The following is a 25,930-nucleotide window of genomic DNA, read 5'->3' as shown; positions in this document are numbered from 1 at the left end:
AAAAAAAAAAAGTACAGTGACTTAGTCACATAACTCACTTCGATTTTAATGGAAACATGTAGCTGAACATACGGCAGTTACCCCATTGGCCGGATCCACTTTGTTTAATATGAGCTAGGATACTGTTATTTACTAAAGGAAACAATAAGGTGCTATCTAGCAACATAAGGATCTATCCTTCCAGTCCTCATTTGCACAAATACTGACTACTCATGTAAGTAGTCCCATTGAGCTCAGTGGGATTGCTTACATGACTAAGGATTTGCAAGATTGAGCAAAGAGTCCTTTTTCTGGAACAACTAGGTTAAAAATGTTGTTGGGGGTCTTCTCTTCCTTAGTCTTGTTTCGGCCTCAGTTTTCTAAAGAGAGTTGTGTCTTCCCTGTCTTTTTCCTCAAATCCTATAAATATTCATAAAGGTATGGGTCTTTGTTGCCATGGGGCACTACACGGAAATCATATGATCAGCAGTCCAGAACTGCTCTACAGTTATGAATGATCTTCTTAAATGTTATATTATCCTCTAAAATAGGGGATGAGGGGGAAAAACCAACTCCACTTAAATTCTGACCCTGGTACGCATTCCCATTAATTGGGTGCGAGGCAGTCAGCAAGCAACAAAGGTGTATGTTTCTGTTTGTTTATGAAGTGGGTTTAGTTTAAGGGAAAAGATTTTTTTTTATTAAACTACAATTCTAAACCACGGAGACCATAGCTGCCAGATCATTGTAGCATGCTATATTAGACCCTTGTGTGTTTTTACTTCCAGTCCTTAATCCCTGGCCATGCAGGAGAGAAATATTCAATCCCAGGCAGGCTCCGATATTTTGGGAGATTTGGACAGGGCATTGGGGAAAGAGAAGCATGGGCATCCATTGTTTATATAAACACTAAGCCTCCTCCTGTGTCAAGAAAAGGGCATTAAGGGCACTAGCTGTGGTTTTGGCTCTTTTTTTTTTTTTTCTTGAAGGGAGATGGGAAGAAATGGGTCATTTGTTTTATAAATAATAATTGCTGATTTTATACTTCAGCATTTCCAGCAGACTTTTTCTGGTAAATAGCGGCTAGGGATAGGCATCAGTTAGCTTATTTAAAGGGACTGCGTCAGTTTAACTAACTGTTGAAAAGAAACACATTTTTAATACTTGATACTAATACTACCTTGGATTATTAAGTGAAATAATTACAATGTTTCAGTGTGCTTGTCTCTTCTGATGCTCTTTGTTTACTTTGTATATTTCAGCATGGACAATGAAAATCAATGAAGTCAGATTCATTTTTGTATATTCAATTTCAGTGGCTGGTTCTTAGTGCTTCAAGTCATTTTGGGCTTCAGACTTCTTAGTAGAATGTGTATTTGTTTACAAACAACTCTTTGCATTTGGATTTATGGAGGGGAAATGTGGAAACATTTCTATTTGTCTTAGGATGGACCAAATTTAAATCAGCAGTTTCCCATTAAAAATATTAAAATATACAGATTTTTTCCATAAAGTTTATAAAGTAATTATTTTAAAACATTAACTGTACTGTGTTGTGTAAGACTTTCAGGGTAGTGGATATAAAGTGTTAGGAGTAGTCGTTTTGTGGGCTTGATTTATTATTGATGTATAGACAGTTCCATGCATTTGCTGAAGATGTAAAATTTTGTATTGGATATTGTTTTGTAACATTTGTAAAACACCTGCTATTTGAGAGAGACTAAAATCAATAAAAACAGTGCCATTTAAAGTTAATTGCTTTCTTTAGTTGTGTGACCTTGTTCTTCAGCTTGTTCTTTGCTGTCACTTCAGCCGATATAAATCATGTGATGGGCAAAACTCAGGCATGATTAGGGAGGGAAAAATAATCTAATTTAAATCTTAATTATACCAATGCAGATATATTTGAGCGCATACTAAACTCCTGTTTTCAGGAATCTTAAGATGAGCCCGAAAAATGTACTCTGTACTGAAAAATGACCTGAATGAGTGATCAGATTTGATTTTTTCTTAAGCCAGAAACTTTTTTCTGCATGTGGCATTCTTTACAGAAACTTAAAGAGATGTTTCACTCTTCAAAAATGTTTTCAAAGCCATGTAATCAGTGTTGTGTATGTCTTCTTCCTTCCACCTCAAAAACCAGTAGGTCAATGATTGTTGGTATCTCTAATTACAAAAATCAGTGCTTGTCGTTCAGTTCACTTGAATGGTCTTACAAAAAAGTTTATATATTTATGCTAGAGAATTCCTTTATGGATGCCCTTTTTATGTTTTAAGAAGCAGAAAAAAATTTGAATGGAGTGGTTTCAAACAGCATCGTGGTTCACATTGTTACTGAGCACAGGAATCCTGTCTGATGCTTTTCAAACTGCTCAATCCTACGAGTGCACAGTACTTTTGGGCAGAATCTAATTGACCTCAGTGGGACTTTGCCGAGGAAGTAACTATTCTCAGGTGTGTAACTGTTTGCCAGATTGGGCCCTTGCCAAAATTCTAAATTAAATACAAACAGTGTAGATGTGAAATGTACAGTATAATACTTTGAATAAAATAACAAACTTGATGTAGTTGAGTTAATTTTGGTTGATCATCTTTAGAAGGCTTTGTGGAAGAAGCCTATTTTTAAGGAGGAATAAGTATTAAGAAGGTGGTGTTTTGGTGGTAAAGGTAGGTGTTTCGAGAGTTTGGTGGGGTGCTCTGAGTGAAGGCATCAAAATGAGAGGGAGGAAAAGATGCAAGAGAACCACTAAAGCTTTGCAGGCTGTTTTGTTTCTAAAGTGCACTAATTTAGTGTTTTGTGTATTTAGGGGAGAAACAGCTAATTTAAAAAATGCAAATGCTGTATACTGCAATAATTTATTTGAATGAAAAATGTTATGAAGGCTTTTGAGTGCATGGACTTAGGTGTGCCTGGCAGCCTAATAATCCGCTGATTTGCATTAAGTGTCTGTAGGGACCCATGAATACAAGCTGTCCCAGTCTGCTATGTAAACCTGGCATTTTAGAAAATCTCTAAATCCGTACAGTAGACTTTAGATGCTTGGAGAAAGCCATATGGTACCAAATGAAAAATGCTGAACTTTTCTCAAACTCTTGAAAGCAAAGCTTCACTTAAAGGTGCTATTCTGTAAATCACTCAGCTTGTTGCCTGTATGCCTGGTGATTGTAAATGATATTGTTAGTCATCTAGCTGTATGCCTTGCAACAGTGGATGATCTTATACCCAGTACCAGACACAGTACAATACCCCTGGGCAGATTTGGGAGGGCTAAGGCCAGGGATCTAGCCTATCTTTGAATTTCCTATCAAGACCACTTCACATTTTGATGTAGTGGTTTTGCATGAATTGAGATTTTGCTGAATTTTTATTTAAATTTTTTTAGAGTCAACCCACCCAGTAGTATAGTCTCCACATTTCACTATATCATAATCTGGAGAGGACTGTTCTCTGGATTCTGTGTCAGTTTTAAGTACAGTTTTCTCATTGAGAAACTAAGGAGAGAAAACATAATTAGAGTTAATGCCTGACCCTGAATAGTTTATTTTGCTGCTATATAAATAGCCATCTAACCCAAGTTAATTATGGCTTGCAAATATTTAGGTTTTTGCTGGGCACAGTTGGGGTGGAGGTGGGGGACACAAAGGAGCAGATGTGTCCCCCTGACTCTGGAGTTGGTTCTGTGCTGGCCCTGAAATACTTTAGGCTGCTCTAAAGTACACTGCTGACTGTAGCCCCCAAAGGAGCCATCTGCCAGTATAAAATATTTGGAATGCAGTAGTGTCGTTTCTGTGTTCCCTCCCATCCCAGTTAATTGCCAAGTTGGGAGTTGGTGTAGCTACACTCACTCTACGCCAGTTGGGGACTTCCCCATGCCAGGTGAGATCAGGCTGCTCTCTACCCCCTTTGGATCGCATCAGTGAATCTGGTCCCTGTTTTTTTAACATGAGCTTGTGATGGGGCCTAATACAATTCATAACTTCAATAGTACTTACCTGATTTTCTTTAAAATGGATTTGTTTTGTAGATATCACTGAGACTTAAAAATAAAACATTTCCATTGTATTATATATTGATAAATAATTTGTAATCAGATGTTAAGGTATAAACGCAAGGAGGCAAAGTTAAGGTTGAGCTTAAAAACCTTAAATCTGCATATCCTCATGTTTGAATGCTCAATTTCTCATCCTTAATTTTGCATTATTGCTGGTTGACCTGCTAATATGTTTAAACACAACAGTCTTTGTCCACACTAAAGGAAAAATTGTGTTTAACACTGTGCTAGTTAAAATGTGTTAGTCAATACATTTTCTAACATTATGCATTTTCCTGGTGTAAACAAGGTAGGGTGCATGGGTAAGGTGAAGTATCACTTCAGATTGCAACCCTGATGTAATTAGTTCCCTGATTCAGTTGTATCTGTAGCATGGACAGACCCTAAACCTTGCAGCTGGCTGTTCTGCGTGAAGCCAGAATCTAACTCTCATGCCCTATGTGTATGTCTGTACTGCGGTTAAATACCTGCGACTGGCTCATGTCAGCTGACTTAGAATCATAGAATCCTAGACTAACAGAATTGGAAGGGACCTCTGGAGGCCATCTAGTCCAACCCCCTGCCCAGAGCAGGACCAATCCCAACTAAATCATCCCAGCCAGGGCTTTGTCAAGCCTGACCTTAAAAACTTCTAAGGAAGGGGATTCCACCACCTCCCTAGGTAACGCATTCCAGTGTTTCACCACCCTCCTAGTGAAAAAGTTTTTCCTAATATCCAACCTAAACCTCCCCCACTGCAACTTGAGACCATTACTCCTCGTTCTGTCATCTGCTATCACTGAGAATAGTCTAGATCCATCCTCTTTGGATCCACCTTTCAGGTAGTTAAAAGCAGCTATCAAATCTCCCCTCATTCTTCTCTTCCATAGACTAAACAATCCTAGTTCCCTCAGCCTCTCCTCATAAGTCATGTGTTTCAGACCCCTAATCATTTTTGTTTGACTTAGGCTATGGCTACACTGGCACTTTACAGCGCTGCAACTTTCTTGCTCAGGGGTGTGAAAAAACACCCCCCTGAGCGCAGCAAGTTACAGCGCTGTAAAGCGCCAGTGTAAACAGTGCCCCAGCGCTGGGAGCCGTGCTCCCAGTGCTCTAAGCTAATCCCCTTGTGGAGGTGGAGTACCTTTGAAGTTTCAAGTGTAGCCATGCCCTAAGGCTCGGGCTGAGGAGCTGTTTAACTGTGATGTACATATTTGGACTTGGACTGTGTAGACATACCCTGACTGTTTTTCCCCTCGTCACACAGTGTTGAAAACAAGTCCTGCGGAGAATAAGACCTTTCCTCTCCCTTTTGTTTCAGATGATTTCCAAGGAACAGGTTAAATCAAAGATCCCATATACAGTAGGCATGCTATGGCATGCACTCTGTAACAGAGAAAATGTCTGTGCTGGGAATTTAAATGTTTTCAGAACTAGATCAGCGCATCTCAGTGCTGGCAACCATTGTTAGTAAAAAGATCATCTTCCTTGTGCTGCCAGAGCTAAAGTGTCACTTGACTGGTTATGTTCCGTTGAAGAAATGTCCTTAATGACTCAGTTTAGCTATCCTTCCCAAGATGTTTTCCTTTCCACCCTGAGACTATCTTTTAATGGGGGTGTTTACCTTATGTTGTTAGGAATCACTAGAATCTACTCAGCAATTGTGTCAGAGCATTTCACATTTATTCATACAATACCTCTGGGAGGAAGGGGGCTAAGTAATTAAGTATTATCTGTATTTTATGTATAGGGAAACAGAGACATGGACATATTAAATTACTGGTCCAAAGCCATATAGCTAGTCCAGTGGCAGAATGAGACTAAAATCCTGAACTTCAGACTATCAGTTGAGTGTCTCATTCATTAGATGGTGTTGCTTTTCCATTGTTCCAGGCTTGTGTGTTGAATGTGGGAATTCTCACATCTACAGCAGACATGGTAGTAATTTAAGTATTACAGAAATCCCATCAGACTGATGCTTACCATTGAAAGTGAGTCTCACCTTTCTGAGGGTCTTTTGCGGGAGCCACATAGATGCAGCAATATGGGGAAGCTTGCACCTTTGACATCAGAAACTTGTACCGGGTTAAATGTTTATCTTACCAGCTTTGATAGTTCCATTTAAGTGCTGGGGTAGAAAGCAGTGTTAACGTATTCCTTGAAATTGAAATATTTAAGAAGGTCCTTGAAACACCTAGTTATGCTACCAGTAATGAGCCATGTTGGCAAAAGTGTATGATTATAGTGTGATGTTTGATTTACTGATGATGTGTTGAAAAATATCTCCGCTCATCAGTTAAGATGGAAATGCTGTCAATAACTAAGAGTAGAAGATTCATCCTCTTGAATTTATCACTGTATTGTGGTGGGAAAAATCTGGGAAGTTTGGAATATGGGAAAAAGGGGAACTTCCTTCTTGCCACCCCTACAGAAAAATCTCTCTCTCCCATTTAGATTTTATTTTTGTATCTCTGAAAGACAGTCTTGCATATTATGCCTTGTAAGTGGTGTGGTCTGGAATGAAGTGTACTATGAAATGACTTAACACTTGCAGACTCAAATGGCTTAGTATTTTTTCCATTCATTTGATTACAATAGTTTCAGCTGCTCTGACAGCCAGCATATGAAAATGAAACCTCCTCTCCCAAATGTTAACAACATTGTAGCTTCAGCCACCTGGCCCACATCAACAAATTCTACATGTAAATTTGCTTTGTCAATATGCTGGTTTTTAGTGTCTTACATTTCAAATCTGCTCTTAGATAGTTAATTATTTTTAAAAAATCTGGACTTGGCTTAAAATTTAAAGCATATATGTTTTGACATTATTTGTAAACTTTGAAGGCTGCCAAGTTTTAAAAAAATTCCAGTTAATCCTGATGGGGAAGCAACTAATTAGGATTAGGTTAATGCAGAAATAATTTTGATCATCAGAAAAAGCCCTCAATTTGTGTGTGCAATATGTTAAATTGATCTACATTTTGAATATATTTGAGGGAATATTCTCCTGGTAAATAAAGGGAGTGGATAATGGAATATTGCTAACTGAATCTTGAATACCTGTTGGTAATCTGGTCTCTGTTTGACAGGTTCAGTCAAGGAACTGGGTGGTATTTTCTGACAAATGGAGAACTATTTCCAAGCGGAGGCATATAACCTCGATAAGGTATTAGATGAATTTGAACAAAATGAAGGTGAGTGACTTTGTAAAAAGGTTGTAGATGCATGTGTTTGACATTACACAGAGAAAACCATAGGAGGGGCAGCGTAGTGTAACATCCTTTTAATTTTCATGAATTGCAAACTGATCTCATTACTTTCAAAGCCACCTGTGAATTTTACATGGTTTTCCTTAGCAGAGGACAGCATCTCATAATAATTTTCTGTTTACCTGTATTATCAGTGGTGAGGTGCTTTATATTTAACTGTTGATGTAGTAAATTTTTAAAGGGATATTGTTAGAATTGTAGCTTGTGTTAAAGTAAAGAGTTTTACAGAACCTAATAGGAATAGAAATATTGATGAGACTTGTTTTTAACAATTCTATGAAAACAGTTATTTAAACATTGTTCTTCAATATTGGGAGAACCAAGCACCCTGACAAAAATGCCACCACACATAAATCCTAGAGTGAAGACGATCATATTCTAAGTATAAAATCTCTGTGTGCTCTAATTTCCTCCCTCTTACTGTGGAGGCAACCAAGGATTTTGTCTTGTGTCCCCTCCCCCTTTCTACTTAATGTATCAATCAGTCAATCAATTTAGAATTGCCTGTTAAGAATAGAACTGGACAACTGACTGGTCGTATAGCCCTAAAGATGTTATTTTCCAGAAACTCTGTGCAATTACATCATTAGATGTTGATCTTGGATTCTTAAGTATTAGAAAGTGGTCTTTTGCTATTGTGCCCGTATTCAGACATCTGTGCATTTCTGGTTTAGGAGTAGTTTTGTTATACAAAAGGATTATAGGAACCATGGAGGTTAACTATCCTATAAAGTAGAGCTGGGGGAGTTGTGTCACTGTGATGGATTATAATATAGTCATTATTTAAACTATTAATTTTTCAGATGATGCCGTTTCACCTACATTATTGGGTACAAAGTGGAATCAGGTTCTAGATCCCCCTTCTCATCGGCTGTCATGTAATCCAGCTCTGTCCAGCGTGCATGAAGCTTCAATTCCTAATGAGTGTCAACAGAGATTAAAGTCTTTCTCCCTGACCCATTCAACCACCACCCCAACAGAAGGAGAGGGGGATCATTGTGCTAATGGAATGGATCTTAGTGTAAATCCAGAGACCCCAACTGTGTGGATTGATGATCAGGCAAAAGCAGATGATCATTTAATGAAGAGAAATAGTAATCAGGATGATCAGTGTAATGCTATGGAAACAGGAGAAAAGAAATGTGGAAATCCAGCCTGCTTGCCAGAAGAGAAAAATGTTCTAGTAGTGGCAGTCATGCATAACTGCGACAGAAGGACTCTACAAAGTGGCAATTTGCTGGATTGTAAAAATTACAGCACTCAGTCCTTAATGGACACTGTTAGCTTTACACTGGATAATGAAAACCGACAGAATGATCAGTTTGGTGTTACTGTAAATGGATCCACTGAAAAAGATACAGATACAGAAAAGCAAGGAGTACAGTTAGATCGGCTATATGCTGAGGCTGACTCTGTTAGCCATTTGATTAATACTTCATCTGATAGTCTGTCCAATGCATGCCTCCCCCATCGATTAAAGGATGATTCTAATATTAATAGAGACTCTCTGTTCTCAGAGTCTACAATTGCAGGGATTAATGCAGTGACCTTATTGCAGAGACCAGTTGATGGTACAAAGAAACCACAAGAGAGTTGTGCATCAGTTGAGGATTTTACTAGCAAAGTAATTACTCAACGAAAAGATCCGGAAGCTAAAAATTCTTCTCTTAGTTCAAGTAATGGAAGCTTCATGATAGATGAAACTGTAGAGGAACAGACATCTCAACTGTATCAATCTGGGCTACCTGTGCTCTCTCAAACTTGTCAGCCTAATATGTCTGAAAGTGGCAATTACAGTGAATGCTTTGAAGAATGTATTACTTCTGAGGATGTTAGTGGTATGGAAAGTGAAGTCAGTGAATGTGACAAAATTCTCAGCACAACTGAATTGCTCAGTGGAGCAGAGTGTTTCCCTGAATCTCAGGAGATGACTAATTGGGAATTGACTAAACTGAATAATAAGCAAACTCATGGAGAGAATGAAAGACTTTTGCAGATGAAAGAGCCTGAGGAGGCTTGTAGTAATAGTGGGAAAGATGGAGATGGGATGATGGAAGCAGGCATGGACATAAAAGGGATTTATATAGATGAGCTTGAAGGGTCCAGTCTCTCTGATGTTATGGGTACATCAGCAGCAAGCTCTCTGTCTAATGGTTGTGATTCCTATGGAATGCAGAACCCAATTGTTGCTCATATTCCAAAGACTTTACCCTCCAAGGAAGACTCAGTGACAGAAGAAAAGGAGATAGAGGAGAGCAAGTCAGAATGTTACACTAATGTTTATGAACAAAGAGGAAATGAGGCTGCTGATGGGAGTAGTCTCATTGTAAACAGCACTGGTGACCAAATGAAGAAAAATTACTTACATAATCTCTGCAGTCAGGTACCATCTTTGCAAGGGCAAATATTACCAAAAACAGTAACTAATCTGCAACCTATCAGTGTTCCATTTGGTGGTGCAAGACCCAAACAACCTACAAATCTTAAATTGCAAATTCCAAAGCCATTATCGGACCATTTACAAAACGACCTTGTTCCCCCAAACTCTGGAGGTAATACTAAAAATAAAAATGATGTCTTTGGTAAAGCAAAAATAGGGGAAACCTTGGCAGCTGATATGTTTCCTGATGAGACATCATTAAATGTCTCTATTGCTGATACCACTGGGGAACATTTAGAAGAGTATGAGTCTGGGGTCTCTAGTAGTCCGTGCCTTGCAGTAGCCCCAGATAGTCCAGATAATGATCTCAGAGCTGGTCAGTTTGGAGCTCCCACTAGAAAGCCATTTACTACTTTAGGTGAGGAGGCTCCAGTTTGGGTTCCAGATTCTCAAGCACCAAACTGCATGAAATGTGAGGCCAGATTTACATTCACCAAAAGGAGGCATCATTGCAGAGCATGTGGGAAGGTAAGTTCATATTCAGTGACAAAGCCTTGTGTTCCCTTATTTGTAGTCTCTCTCTCTCTCTCTCTCACGCCCGCCCGCCCAAACTGGCTACCATTGCCTGACATCTGTCTAAAGCAGTGGTTCTCAAAGCTGGTCTGCCGCTTGTTCAGGGAAAGCCCCTGGTGGGCCAGACCTGCTGCGTCCGCAGGTTCGGCCGATCGCGGCTCCCACTGGCCACGGTTCACCGCTCCAGGCCAATGGGGGCTGCGGGAAGCGGGGCGGGTCAAGGGATGTGCTGGCCATCCTTCCCGCAGCCCCCATTGGCCTGGAGTGGCGAACCACAGCCAGTGGGAGCCGTGATCAGCTGAACCTGTGGACACGGCAGGTAAACAAACTGGTCTGGCCCACCAGGGGCTTTCCCTGAACAAGCAGCGGACTGGCTTTGAGAACCACTGGTCTAAAGCACAGTAGCATACTCCATTTGATTTGGTTAGTTTCTTTTTAAAAAGTCCCTAGACTCTCATCTATTCATTGTTCACATTACTTTAATAGAGAATAACTATTGGTTATTCATGATGATAAGAAAGGTTATCCTTTAAAAGCAGTTTGTTAGTTTATTGTAGCCATTAACAGATATTGAATTCATGTCGGACTGCTATAAAATAACTAAGTGCAGGAAACTAATTTTCAAAAATCACTGCATCAATAATTTCCGTTCATGACACTGAAACTTGTTGACAGGGATGGGAAGTGAGCTACTGAACTGCCAGTTTTTCTGCTGGTTAACATAGCTGACTATCTTCATTCTTTTATCTCCCCTTTACTCGCTTTGCACATGCTACCTACAGTATTTACCAAAATATATCCTTGCTTTTGAAAAAGTGTATTGATTATAATAAGATTTTCCCAAATTTGATGGATAGGTGAGTGTTGATATTGTTATTAAGAGGAATTGTGTAGGAAGGTCAATTAAATGTAATTTTTAAATGTATTTTTATTGTATGAGGAATGTTTCTTTGAATATTATAACTAAGTTTATTTCTTAGTAAGAACTTATTTTTATGTATACATCATATCAGTTAGATAGGACTGCATTAGTTTAAATGCAAATATGGCTTTTTTGTGATAAAACAGCTCATAAAATATTTGTATATATTTTGTTGTTGAAGTATAAGTAAATGGCACATGCCACTGCAAACAGAAATCTAAAACTATTTGATCAGTTTTCAGAGTAACAGCCGTGTTAGTCTGTATTCGCAAAAAGAAAAGGAGTACTTGTGGCACCTTAGAGACTAACCAATTTATTTGAGCATGAGCTTTCGTGAGCTACAGCTCACTTCATCGGATGAATACCGTGGAAACTGCAGCAGACTTTATATACACACAGAGAATATGAAACAATACCTCCTCCCACCCCACTGTCCTGCTGGTAATAGCTTATCTAAAGTGATCATCAGGTTGGGCCATTTCCAGCACAAATCCAGGTTTTCTCACCCTCCACCCCCCCCCACAAATTCACTCTCCTGCTGGTGATAGCCCATCCAAAGTGACAACTCTTTACACAATGTGCATGATAATCAAGTTGGGCCATTTCCTGCACAAATCCAGGTTCTCTCACCCCCTCACCCCCCTCCCAAAAACCACACACACAAACTCACTCTCCTGCTGGTAATAGCTCATCCAAACTGACCACTCTCCAAGTTTAAATCCAAGTTAAACCAGAACATCTGGGGTGGGGTGGGGTAGGAAAAAACAAGGGGAAATAGGCTACCTTGCATAATGACTTAGCCACTCCCAGTCTCTATTTAAGCCTAAATTAATAGTATCCAATTTGCAAATTAATTCCAATTCAGCAGTTTCTCGCTGGAGTCTGGATTTGAAGTTTTTTTGTTTTAAGATAGCGACCTTCATGCCTGTGATTGCGTGACCAGAGAGATTGAAGTGTTCTCCGACTGGTTTATGAATGTTATAATTCTTGACATCTAATGGACACAAATCAGATGTCAAGAATTATAACATTCATAAACCAATCGGAGAACACTTCAATCTCTCTGGTCACGCAATCACAGACATGAAGGTCGCTATCTTACAACAAAAAAACTTCAAATCCAGACTCCAGCGAGAAACTGCTGAATTGGAATTAATTTGCAAATTGGATACTATTAATTTAGGCTTAAATAGAGACTGGGAGTGGCTAAGTCATTATGCAAGGTAGCCTATTTCCCCTTGTTTTTTCCTACCCCACCCCACCCCAGATGTTCTGGTTTAACTTGGATTTAAACTTGGAGAGTGGTCAGTTTGGATGAGCTATTACCAGCAGGAGAGTGAGTTTGTGTGTGTGGTTTTTGGGAGGGGGGTGAGGGGGTGAGAGAACCTGGATTTGTGCAGGAAATGGCCCAACTTGATTATCATGCACATTGTGTAAAGAGTTGTCACTTTGGATGGGCTATCACCAGCAGGAGAGTGAATTTGTGTGGAGGGGTGGAGGGTGAGAAAACCTGGATTTGTGCTGGAAATGGCCCAACCTGATGATCACTTTAGATAAGCTATTACCAGCAGGACAGTGGGGTGGGAGAAGGTATTGTTTCATATTCTCTGTGTGTATATAAAGTCTGCTGCAGTTTCCACGGTATTCATCCGATGAAGTGAGCTGTAGCTCACGAAAGCTCATGCTCAAATAAATTGGTTAGTCTCTAAGGTGCTACAAGTACTCCTTTTCTTTTATTTGATCAGTGTGACTGGTTCCCCCTGGGGTGGCACTTGGAACTGGGGTACCACTGAGCCCTCTGATGCACCAGCCTGGGCTCCCTCTCACACTGTACTGCTGTGACAAGCCAGCACTTTCAGCACTCCAGACAGCACTTTCACCAGCATACACACAGGTATGGACACACCCAGCTGCAGTTACAAGCAGGCTCTCTGACCAGCCCCTGCAGGGGAAAGCTACTCCCAGCTCCTCAGGCATGCACCCCCTCTGGAGTATAAACCCAAAATTATACTGCCTTGGACTGCACAAGGAACTGTACAGCTTAAGTTCATAACATTCGCCCACTCCCTCAATGTGGAGAGGAATATGCAACAGCCTTTTGCCCCTGAGTTATGATTTCCACACACTGGTTTAGATAAAGCTAACTACAAAAGATGGATTTTAAGTGAGTATAAGTGATAGCAAACAGATCAAAACAGATTACCTAGCAAATAAACAACAACTGCAAACTAAGTTTAATATACTAAATAGATTGGATATGAATAGCAGATTGTAACCCTAAAATGATACAAGCAGGCTGCAGATTCTTAAGGGGCAAGCTGCACTTGCTTTAGAGCTTGGAATTCCCAGATATTTCATTCACAGGCTAAAAATCCCTTTAGTTTGGGTCCAGCACTTCCCCCAGTTCAGTCTTTGTTCATCAGGTGTTTCCAGGGGTTTTCTTGTGTGGGGAGTGAAGAACACCCGACGATGTCACTTCCTGCCTTATATAGCTTTTGCATATGGTGGGAACCCTTTGTTTCAAAACTTGGTTCCCTGACCGGTCTGTGGAAAAACGCTGACATTCCAAGGTGGAGTCTAGAGATGTGGTCACATCACATGTTGTAGAGACATAGCAGCCATTACTTAGAAGCTGTCTTTAGTGTTCTCAGGAAGGCTCCCCAGGTAGGAGATAAGCTTCTCCTAAGGCCTGTTGTTTTTTCCTAATGGCTCATTGACCTGAATAGGCCCTTCCCCACCCAGCTATCTAGACTGAAAGCATCTTGTCCAGTGGGTGTTACCCAGATGTAACTACATTTGAAATACAGAAAAATAGTTACATAGCTAATATTCATAACTTCAGATACAAAAATGATACATGCTACAAATAGGATAATCATATTCAGCAAATCATAACCTTTTCTATGACATCTCACATGACATATCTTGCATAAAATAAATCATAATTATCAATTATTTCATAATCATAATATCACTATGAAGAATATGGGGTGCAGTGTCACAATCAGATTATTCAAAGTAATTTTAAAAATACTAGGCTGGTAAACATTCATGAATTACTTTAAAAATAAGATGAAAATGCAACATTAATGCATTTTAAAAATAAACGTATTAAAGTAAATTTGGTTCATTTAGGGTCCAGTCCAAATCCCTGTGAAGTCAACTGACTTCTCTGGGCTTTGGATCAGATCTTTAGCTGCCAGAATAGCATAGGGAAGCAGAATGACATGAACAGAGGACCTAAAATAATCAAATTCAGCAAACATAGATTCATATCTGTCTGCTCCAGGAAGGAGACTTGCAGAAAATATTAAGCGTCCCATATAGCTGTCTAGGTATGACAGTTGTCTTTCTTAACAACTAGAATACATAACACTGAATCTGTTCTCCTGGCAATTGTCCAATTAAGTGAAAGGACTCAGTAAGTGGGTTGTGTTCACATTCATATTTTTGCATTTGTTCCATGTTTTCTTTATTTTGAGACCTGAAGAAAAATTCTTCTCATGATAGGTCTGACTGGTTTAAGCACTCATTTGGAATAAACACATACTCTTATTAATACAAATAATATTTAAATCCACCAATATTAGAATATGCAATAAATTATTAAAAATAAGTAATAAGTAGTCACTATCCACTTGTACCATATAGTTTAAATCCCTAAATTTAGTGCATCTTTCAATTATTGATGTATTTAAATGTCCAATCCTACTCCCGCCAAAATCAATGAGAATTTTTAATCCACGTCAGTGGAAACAGGATAAGGCCTCTCACTGGTATTGGATTTTAGCTGTCACTTATTTAAAGGGTCACTGTCAAATAGCTAGGCCATACTTCAGTTTTTTGTGAGTTTACCAAATGACAACAAGCTTTGGGGATGTTTTGTTTTAAAGAAAAGCAGCTCTTTGGTTTGAACTGAATCATTCTCCTCGAAACCCAAGTTTTATAAGTGGTGTTGATGCCCTTTGGTCCCTGCTGTTCTCTGCCTGTGGCACACAGCCATTTAGTCTTCTGAAGGCTATAATGTTTTGGTCTAATTCTGGTAGTTGGGTTTGGTGTGTCGTAGCTGTGTGGTATTTAGTGTCTTGTGATATACAGGAGGCCAGAATAGATGATCTGGTGTCCCTTCTAGCCTTAAACTCTGAGACTAGTTTACTGTTGCTGAATGAGAAACAAAAAGTGAAAATGACTGAAGGGTAAACAGAAATACATAGCTAAATAAACCTCATAAGGGGCAAAAATAATGTAGATTTTTAAAATGTTCAGTGTTAATAATCTAAGAGATTCTTAATCTGAATTGTAACACAACAGTTTCTCTTAAAACTAACCGTTGTCGCAAAAAGTCCTAAGAATAAAAACTGCATTTAAAAATAGTTGGATGGTGCCTGGAGAAAGTGTTGCTGTTTTAATTTGTGTAGTAATTGACAAAATCAGTGTGAGCTACTGAACATCAGGGGAGATGGTAGAAATTAAATATGCATGTTTACCAAACTTTGTTTTAAACTTAAGAACCTGAAAAGTGATGATATATTTTAGGAGAAACTATTGATTTTAATTGTTATTATTTTGTATATGTATTTTCCATTGCCATCTGTAGTGGTCACCTGTGATATCCTTGTGTAGAACAAGTGGAGTATTTGTATGTGACAGTTCTGTTCTGTTCTGTAGGCCAAACTAGTGATTCTTCTTGCACTAAGAAGTAAAACAAAAACAAACATAAAATCTTGTAACTGCACTGTGCAAACTTGCTGAATTTTAAACAAGCTGCTATTTTCTGCTATGTGAAATACTAATTGCTTGACCGTTGCTTTCAGATATACTGTATATATATATATATATATTGCTGAAAAACAGGAAAGCACACTTCACTTTCACCTTAAATGTTGTTTATATTTGATTATATGTAACACCTGCACTCTACCCTACTACTAAGTTAAAGATGCCAATGAGAACAGGTGTTAACGTTTTGTCATTCTACTATTTATTTCTGTTTAGTATTTAGATCATAGAAATCATTGTGCTTGAAAAGCTTTGTTAAATGCAGAATGTAATCTTCTTCAAAAAGTCCTGAATTAGAAATTAATTAGTTTAGTCCTTTGGTCTGTGGTTGAGGACATTGATTTTTCCATGTTCTGTAATTGTCCTCCTAGTTTAAATCTGAACTGAATTTTCCAGTGGATAGGCGTCCTTAAGAATTGAAATGAAGCAGAATATTTTAAAATAAATTACTCCGAAACCAGTGCTGGTAATGTTACTTTAAAAGCTGGTAAAGTATAGCAGACATAATTAGAAAAGGAAATTTTACAGTTTACACACCATTAGATGAGATCATCCAGGCGACAAAATTGTTATTCCAGCTCACATCATTTGTATGCTAAAATCTTGTCTCAGGCTTGAGCTTCATCTCTACGTTACAAACTACAACAAAGTTACAGGACCTATTTACAAAATGGCTGCCCCTAGTTACAACATGGCCAACATTTTTAGTGCACACTGAACCAAACTGTGTCACTTTAACTGGGCTAGGAGGTAGACAGACACTATTATGTTTAACTGTTGGAACAGAGTACCTTGGCTCATTTGTAGTGTAGATGGGGCTTTGTATTTAGTTTTAATATGTGCAAGATTTAGAAATGTTGTAGTTGGGGTAGGGAAAAAGTATAGGATTACATGAAGATCTATGAAGATTAAAAGAAAGATATACTGTTAATTATGCATATGAAAACCAAATAAAATTGAAACTACTTTGGGTTGAAATCCAAAATTCTGACTTGACTTTCAGAGAGTGTTTACAGTATAGTATCTGATGTGTCTAAATTTCATATGCTTTAAGCTGTTTTTCTGCATGAAACGTGCACTCATCAGTGGCTTCATATGCCACCTGAACAAAAGCCCTGGGACACATAGGGGAAAACATTGACTTTTTATTTAAATACACATTGTAAACCTTAAGATAGACTGGCCAGAATCTTGTCTGTACTGGAGAATTTGGGCATTACAGGCACCATTGCATTGCCACATCTGTAAAGTACCTCATGTCTCCATACAAATGTTTGTAATGGTGCACAAGCATTACAATTGTTGTTACAATTGCACTTTCTTGTAGCATGCTGCCCAGAATCACTGAGCTGTTAGTCGTGGAGCAGGTGGAAAGTGCTAGCAATGCAGCTGCAGCATTCTCATTGGTCCTTCCAGCACAAGTCATGCAGTGTTCCCCTTTAGCAACCTGTGTGGTGTGGAATGAGTCTTGAACTCCTGATTACTTTCTTGTTGCAGCTTCAATAATTCTGCACATATGAGTTTTCTCTTTTATAAAATGCAATGCAGTGATCATAAGGCTTTTCTTCTTTGAAAATATGTAACGCTGATATTTAATTTTACACAATTTCTTGCTATTTTATATATTGAAAAATACTAATTTATACATTTTGGCACTGCATCTAACAGTGGATTATTGTTCCCCCAAACTCTACTTTTGGGAGGGACTTATGTGGGAACTGTGGGATAGGTACCCATAATGCATGGATACTGCAGGAATTGATAGGTGTACTATGTACCAACGGGTTAATAGGTAGCCAGGATGGCTGGTGAGGACACACTTTTACGGTGATTCATTTGAACTACTGAGAGTTACAACAGTGCAGGTCTCAAGTGTAGAGACAAAATGGATGTCCTTTCTTCTGAAATGTATGTCACAGTTCCCCATCCAGTTTTGGCTTCGATTTAAGTGACCAGAGAAACTGCCTGAGCACTTTCCCAGTGTTGTGTTTTAAACATGATTCATTCCAGAGAGCTGTAAAGGTGGCCTCTATTAATTCCCAATCCCTCAATTCACTGAGGGATTACATATATGATTTTCCTGATCCATTAGCCATTATCTCAAACCTGCATTTTTAAATTACTCCTGTGGGGAGTGTGTACATTTATATTGTTGCAGATAGCACTTACTCCAGTAGGATTTAATGAGACTGATACTAGGTCATTGATCTTAATCAATTTCACTGTGACACTGTTGAAGGATTATTGATAATTTGCCTCCTAATTTTGCACTTTCTAATGTATTCAGTATCTGAATTAATCTATTTAAATTACTCTTATCATGAAACATTGAGTGATTCAGTGTGTTTTTTCTTTTGCTCCAGGTTTTCTGTGCAGCATGCTGCAGTCTGAAATGCAAGTTGCTGTACATGGACAGAAAAGAAGCCAGAGTGTGTGTAATCTGCCATTCAGTACTAATGAATGGTAAGTAGAAAAATAGGGACTAAATGCAAAGTTTTACTGGTTTTGTGTTGGTCAGTGGCTGATGTATGCCTAGCCTATTGAAAACACTATATTCTTACTGGCAAATATGTAAAAATGCAAAGGCTCTAAAGAACTCAACTTGCAATCCTTGTGAGACTTGGGGACTCTTGTACCACACATAATTAGTGAAACCTAAAAAGCAGGTAAGGTTGCAGAAAGATTAAGAGCTTATTTCATAAAGCACCCTGCTTGGATTTCAGAAAATTTGTTTTGTATGAAGGAAAGGATGGAAGCTTGCTCTGCTTGTTTTCTTACAAATGGCTGATCTGTTACCTGTTCCTACAGGAGACCAAAGGGAAGAAACCCACATTTGTGTCCCTTTCTAGATTACATACTATAGGGAAATCATGAAAGAATCTTAGTCCACAAGAGGATGCTGCTTCATTTCTTACTAGCTGACTTATTAAATAACATCACTATTGTTAACTACTTCGTGTCAGAGAAGGAGGCCTGGTCTAAAGGACTGAGTTCAGGAAAAACTCCTGAGGCATAGGCACAGCTAAATAACTCTTGTGTTCTGATCTTGGCTCCAGGCAAATTACTGGCAGAACATGAGCTCTGAGGGAGATGCTGGGACCAAAAGGGCTAATGCAATCCTTGGATGTATAAACAGGACTATTGAATAGAAGGGGGGCGGTTTATATTATCTCTGTATGTGACACTAGTACTACTACAACTGGAATACTGTGTCCATTTCTGGTGTCTACAATTCAAGGAGGATGTTGAAAAATTGAAGAGGGTTCAGAGAAGAGCCATGAAAACAATTAAAGGATTGGAAAATATTCCTTATAGTGAGAGACTCAAGGAACTCAAGTTTATCAAAAAAGAAGGCTAAGGGGTGTGTGACAGGGTCGGGCCGGATAGCTACAGGAGAGTAATAGAAGGCAGATATATTAGCCCCAGGTTAAGTAGGTCCCTTTTCCCTGGGTAAGGTAACAGGGAAGGTTCCAGAACAATCAGGAACCTTCTGGAGACAATTAAGACAGACAGGCTGATTGGAACACCTGTAGCCAATCAAGAAGCTGCTAGAATCAATTAAGGCAGGCTAATCAGGGCACCTGGGTTTAAAAAGGAGCTCACTTCAGTTTGTGGCGCATGTAAGGAGCTGGGAGCAAGAGGCGCTAGGAGCTGAGAGTGAGAACGCATACTGTTGGAGGACTGAGGAGTACAAGCATTATCAGACACCAGGAGGAAGGTCCTATGGGGAGGATAAAGAAGGTGTTGGGAGGAGGCCATGGGGAAGTAGTTCAGGGAGTTGTAGCTATCGCACAGCTGTTCCAGGAGGCACTCTAGACAGCTGCAGTCCACAGGACCCTGGGCTGGAACCCAGAGTAGAGGGCGGGCCCGGGTTCCCCCAAACCTCCCAACTCCTGGTCACACACAGGAGGAGTTGACCTGGACTGTGGGTTCAGCCAAACTGAGGGCTGCCGTGAAACTCCAAGGCAAGCAAATCCACCAATAAGCTTAAGACCCACCAAGGTAGAGGAGGAACTTTGTCACAGGTGATTTAAGCACAGTCTAAAGATATTCACAAATGTGTACACTAATTGGATAATAGGCTCTTCACTCTTAAGAGTCGTAAGTGTAACAGGATCCAATGACTGGAAATTGAAGATAGCCAAATTCAGACTAGAAATAAGATTTAGTTTTTCAACAGTTAGGGTGATTAACCATGGTAAGATGTTCCAAACGATGATTGTAAGATGATTGTGGTGAATTCTTCATCACGACACATTTTAGAATCAAATTTGTATGTTTTTCTAAAAGAAATCCCATAGTTTAAACAGGAATTAATTTAGGGAAGTATTATGTCCTGTGTTATGCAGGAGGACAGACTGGATGATTACAGTGGAGGTACCTTCTGGCTTTATAATCTTTCAGTCTCTGAAATTACTTAGGCCAAGTTTTCAGAAGTGTCCACTAATTTTGGGATGCCTTGCTTTTTGTGTTCTCTGTTGACACTTCATCTTAGAGCTTGATTTTTCACAGGACCTGAATACACTTGGAGGTCCCATTGACTTCAGCTGGAGTTGTGAATGCTCAAGTATGGCATTCAAAATTTTTGGGCAGATTCCATAGCTGTTAAATGGGAATAATTTTTATCTCTCTCAAAGGAGTGTTAAAGATTAATTAATGATTGTGAAGCAATTTGAAAAAATATAAAGTGCTAAATATCAACATCTTCCACTGGAGGCTATAAGAAGCATGGTAAGAAATTGTAGTTTACAGTAACTAGGAATTAAAGGTAGGCACAAATATGACATTGGTTTTTGATGAATTATCAGACATGTAGATGAACACAATATATTGAGAGATGAGTCAGCGTGGCTTTTGTAAAGGGAAATCATGCCTTACAAATGTATTAGAATTCTTTGAGGGGGTTAACAATTATGTGGACAAAGGTGATCCAGTTGATATAGTGTACATGGAGTTTCAGAAAGCCTTTGACAAGGTGCCACACCAAAAGCTCTTAAGCAAAGTAAGCATGGGATAAGAGGGAAGGTCCTCTCATCGATCAGTAACTGGTTAAAAGATAGGAAACAAAGGGTAGGAATAAAGGGTCACGTTTCACAGCGGAGAAAGGTAAATAACTGGGTTTCCTAAGGATCTGTACTGGGACCAGTGCTGCTTAACATACTAATAAATGAGCTGGAAAAGGTGGGTAACAGTGAGGTTGCAAAGTTGGCAGACAATACAAAATTACTCAGGATAGTTAAGTCCAAAGCTGACTGTGAAGAGTTAAAAAGGGATCTCATAAAACTGAGAGACTGGGTAACAAAATTATAGATGAAATTCAGTGTTGATAAGTGCAAAGTAATGCAAATTGGAAAACATAATTCCAACTATACATACAAAATAATGGGGTCTAAATTAGCTGTTACCACTTGTAGCAGGGTGCTGTAAGGCCCTCTTGGCTCCTGCCCCTGCTGTGCTGACAAAGTCACTCGGAGACCCTGGGGTTCAGAAACCACTGGTGCTGTTTGTTAAAGGTTTTGCTTCCACTGCCTTTTCACCACATACAGCTTGGTTTCTAGTATCTGCACCCAGGAGGGAAGAGCTATCGCTGTGCTCCCACCCCCAGCTCCCTCCCTCCCAGCCTTTTATACTTCCCCAGGCTAATCGGACAGGCAGCTGTCTCCCATTCACCAATTAGGTGCAGGTTTTCTCTAGCCAGCTCCAATTTATTTCCATCCGGGAATAGTGTGACAGAGGGCTGAGTCAGCAGTTCTTGCCCAACACCCTGTCACACACGTCCGTCCCCCCCCCCCTTCTCCAGCCACCAGGTTCGTCCATCCAAGTCCTCTTTGCCCCCCTACTGGGCGGGGCCATATGGGAAATCCTCCCTCATCTTTCTGGTGACCCACCGGGTCTTTCTTGTGGGGTTCAGCCATCCCCAACCCGCAGAAGCCACATAGCGTGGGGGGTAGTCGCTCTCATAGCTCTGCTGCCACCCACAGGTCCTCTCACCATTCACACCCCCAGACGTGCCCCCCTTCCTTTCTCCCTTTGCCTCTGACAGGGGTTCAGGATTGATTCCAGCTTTCCCCTGGACACCCAAGACTTCAGGTTCCCAAAAACTGTCAAGTGGGGCCTGGGTCTCATCTTCCGTGGGTCCCCTTACAGGGAGTTCTGTTAGGCCCTTCAGCTCCACTGAGGGCCACGGGGTGGATACCTCCTCTATTCTTTCCTTCTCCTGTCCTTTCTGACTTGGGCTCTGTTTTCTAGGGTTTTCTGCTTCAGAGATCCCTTCCCTCTTCCTCAAGGAGTCTCCCCGTGCCTTTTCTATAATGGGCTTTCTCCCCTGACCTCCTTTCTCTCTTAGGCAGGGGTCCCAGTCAATGCCCACCACCACTGGGTACAGCAGGCCCTCTACTACCCAGACCCGTTTCCAGCAGAACCTGTCCTGGACCTCAAGGGGCTCCTGGGCCATTGGGCACTGCGCCTCATCCCCATGGATGCTCTCCAAATTCACTTTGGCACCGGGAATCATAGAACTGGAAGGGACCTCGAGAGGTCATCTAGTCCAGTCCCCTGCACTCAAGGCAGGACTAAGTATTATCTAGACCATCTGTGACAGGTGTTTGTCCAACCTGCTCTTAAAAATCCCCAATAATGGAGATTCCACAACCTTCCTAGACAAATTATTCCAGTGCTTAACCACCCTGACAGGAAGTTTTTTCTAATGTCCAACCTAAACCTCCCTGGCTGCAATTTAAGCCCATTGCTTCTTGTCCTATCCTCAGAGGTTGAGAAGAACAATTTTTCTCCCTCCTTCTTGTAACAGCCTTTTATGTACTTGAAAACTGTTATGTCCCCTCTCAGTCTTCTCTTCTGCAGACTAAACAAACCCATTTTTTTTAGTCTTCCCTCATAGGTCATGTTTTTCTAGACCTTTAATCTTTCTTGTTGCTCTTCTCTGGACTTTCTCCAATTTGTCCACATCTTTCCTGAAATGTGGCGCCCAGAACTGGTCACAATACTCCAGTTGAGGCCTAATCAGCATGGAGAAGAGCAGAAGAATTACTTCTCGTGTCTTGCTTACGATACTCCTGCTAATACATCCCAGAATGATGTTTGCTTTTTTTGCAACAGCATTACACTGTTGACTCATATTTAGCTTGTGATCCACTATGACCCCCAGATCCCTTTCCGCAGTACTCCTTCCAAGGCAGTGATTTCCCATTTTGTATGTGTGCAACTGATTGTTCCTTCCTAAGTGGAATACTTTGCATTTGTCCGTATTGAATTTCATTCTGTTTACTTCAGACCATTTCTCCAGTTTGTCCAGATCATTTTGAATTTTAATCCTATCCTCCAAAGCACTTGCAACCTCTCTCAGCTTGGTATCGCTCACAAGCTTTATAAGTATACTCTGTATGCCATTATCTAAATCATTGATGAAGATATTGAACAGAACTGGACCCAGAACCGATCCCTGCGGGACCCCATTCATTATGCCCTTCCAGCATGACTGTGAACCACTGACAACAACTGTCTGGGAACGATTTACCAACCTGTTATGCAGCCACTTTGTAGTAGCTCCATCTAGGTTGTATTTCCCTAGTTTGTTTATGAGAGGGTGATGCAAGACAGTATCAAAAGCCTTACTAAAGTCAAGATATACCACATCTAACGCTTCCCCCCATCCCCAAGGCTTGTTACCCTGTCAAAGAAAGCTATCAGGTTGGTTTGGCATGATTTGTTCTTGACAAATCCATGCTGACTGTTAACTATCACCTTATTATCTTCTAGGTGTTTGCAAATTGAGTGCTTAATTATTTGCTCCATTATCTTTACGGGTACAGAAGTTAAGCTGACTGGTTTGTAATTCCCCAGGGTTGTCCTTATTTCCCATTTTATAGATGGGCACTATATTTGCCCTTTTCTAGTCTTCTGGAATCTCTCCAGTCTTCCATGACTTTTCAAAGATAATCGCTATTGGCTCAGATATCTCAGAATCACCCGTTGCGGCTTCACCAGCCCGCTCCTTACAGGAGAGCAGTCCGAGGCCATATCCACCAGACCCCACTGGGGTCTCCTCCCCACCCTCACGGGAATAGTGGACAGTTTCCGCCCCTTCCCCTACCCTCCAGAGTTGGTCCACCCATAAAACTCTGCAAAGCCACATTCCATGTCCAGGGAGTCCCCCTTTTTATGTCCTGGTTGCCCACATTGCCAGCAGACGAGTGGCCTGGTCCCAGTGGGAGCTCCCCAGTTGTTCTCCTGTTTTTTCTCCAGACCCTTTCCAGTCGAGGGTTCCCTGGATTTTCTCCTGGTTTCTTCTTCCTTGTATGGGTGTCCCTCTTTCCTGGAGAAGTTTGCCTCCGCATACTCCTCTGACAGTTTTACCGCTGCCTCTACTGTATTGGGTTGGTGGTGTCTCACCCATACCCTTTGTTCTTGGGGAGGCCATGTAAAAACTGTTCTAGGATGAGCGCCTCCATGATCTCTCCCACTGTCTGGGTGTCAGGTCTCAGACATCGGGTGGCCCAGTCCATTAACTACTGGGTGAATGCCCGGGACTGCCCACCTTGCCGCCTGGAACCTCTGGAGGTACTTCTCGGCGGACAGTCCACCTGATCTAGGATGGCTGCCTTTACTGCGTTGTAGCTCCTGGCCTGTTCCTCACTCAGGGCCATATAGGCCACTTGGGCTTCGCCGGCCAGGTAGGGGGCCAGCCGCAGGGCCCAGGTTGTCTTCTCCCATCCTGCCCCACAGGTCACCCAATAAAATCGTTAGGTAGCAGGTTTAAAACCAACATAAGGAAGTACTTCACACGATGCAGTCAACCTGTGGAACTTGGTGCCAAGAGATGTTGTGAAGCCCAAAAGTATAATTGGATTCAAAAAAGAATTACTGAAGATAATATCCTGGAGGATAGGTCCAGCAATGGCTATTAGCCAAGATGGTCAGGGATGCAGCCCCCTGCTTTGGGTGTCCCTAAGCCTCTGACTGCCAGAAGCTGGGATAGAGGATGGATCAGTCGATAATTGCCCGGTTCTGTTCATTTCCTCTGAAGCATCTGGAACTGGCTCCTGTCAAAAGACAGAATAGTGGGCTAGGTGGAACATTGGTCTGACCAAGTAGGGCTGTTCCTATGACAAAGGTGCTAAGACATGTTACATTTTAGATAGAGACATTAATACATTTCAGAATGTACTGAACAAGAACAATGAAGTATGCATGATTTTGGCTAGAGACCGCTGGCTCCATTTGGCTGTGAGTAGGATTTGTTTTTGTTTTGGAGAAGTGAGGAACCTGAAAATATTTTAGTTGAAACCAAATGTTCTTGAAAAGAGGTATAACAAAATTGATCACGTTACAATGATTTCCTTTTAAAAGCTTTTCTGTCCTGTTGCCAGCACTGATACACATCAGTGGTAGACAATGGTGACACCACTACTTGTTTTATTTTAGGGAAAGCATTGCCTGCATAATAGCACGTATCTGCCTCTGGGCCAACTTGTCATCTGTGTTTCTGTCCATCTGCAGTGCTTTGTAGTGATGTTTTCCTTTTGCTAGTCAATTGCCTGTCAGTTCATTTGACCAGATCTAATCTCACCTGATCCAATCAGTTTCCTTGCAGTTCCAGATTTTTGTAATTCAGAGCAGTGGGTTAGTCATTCTTTGCACTTGTATAGATTATACTTTAGATGTAGTTATTTCAGTTGGTTGCTGAATTGGATTTTCATTTCACTATATTTTGTTCGATAGTGCTTATCCATAGACAGAGTATGTGCTTAATTACAGTTCTGGATACCATCTTTGTCTGAGAAGGTGTTTCTAGTTGATAGCTATTTCTGAACTGACACAGGCTGTCATGAAGTGAAGGAGAGAAGATTGAAACAAAACTGCTCTGGGTATCCCAAGAAGGGGATCCTAAGGATATCTGTTTCCTTTGTTTTAAGTCTCCCTCCTATATGTCCAGACTCTGTATTGACACTGAATTGCTTTTTCAAAATAGTTGAATCTG

The 25,930-nt window shown here is 40.5% G+C and overlaps 2 protein-coding genes across 7 annotated transcripts in view; one reads left to right on the top strand and one right to left on the bottom strand.

The window, feature by feature from the left end:
• CC2D1B (coiled-coil and C2 domain containing 1B) overlaps positions 1-25,930 on the bottom strand; it is a 133,817-nt gene that overhangs the window by 2,945 nt on the left and 104,942 nt on the right. For 2 of the 6 annotated variants that reach the window (XR_012160487.2, XR_012160481.2), the window contains one exon: positions 15,759-15,846. The exons of 2 other annotated variants lie outside the window; for them this stretch is intronic. The gene's annotated coding sequence lies outside the window, so the exon portion shown is untranslated. Of the gene's footprint in view, positions 1-13,437; positions 13,945-15,758; positions 15,847-25,930 lie in introns of those variants that run through there. 2 more of the 6 variants (XR_012160482.1, XR_013636203.1) reach the window with 2 other exon arrangements.
• The window catches only part of ZFYVE9 (zinc finger FYVE-type containing 9), a 94,767-nt gene that overhangs the window by 34,829 nt on the left and 34,008 nt on the right, over positions 1-25,930 (top strand). The window contains exons 3-5 of the mRNA XM_073357703.1: positions 7,100-7,204; positions 8,083-10,187; positions 18,297-18,396. Coding sequence (XP_073213804.1) covers positions 7,135-7,204; positions 8,083-10,187; positions 18,297-18,396 — 2,275 coding nt within the window. The 5' untranslated portion in view covers positions 7,100-7,134. The remainder of the gene's footprint in view (positions 1-7,099; positions 7,205-8,082; positions 10,188-18,296; positions 18,397-25,930) is intronic.

The sequence above is a fragment of the Lepidochelys kempii genome, chromosome 8 (assembly GCF_965140285.1).
Source record: "Lepidochelys kempii isolate rLepKem1 chromosome 8, rLepKem1.hap1, whole genome shotgun sequence".
In the NCBI taxonomy this organism is placed as follows: domain Eukaryota; kingdom Metazoa; phylum Chordata; order Testudines; family Cheloniidae; genus Lepidochelys; species Lepidochelys kempii.
Note: the sequence above shows the minus strand (reverse complement) of the source record. Positions and strands in the feature narration are given on the sequence as shown.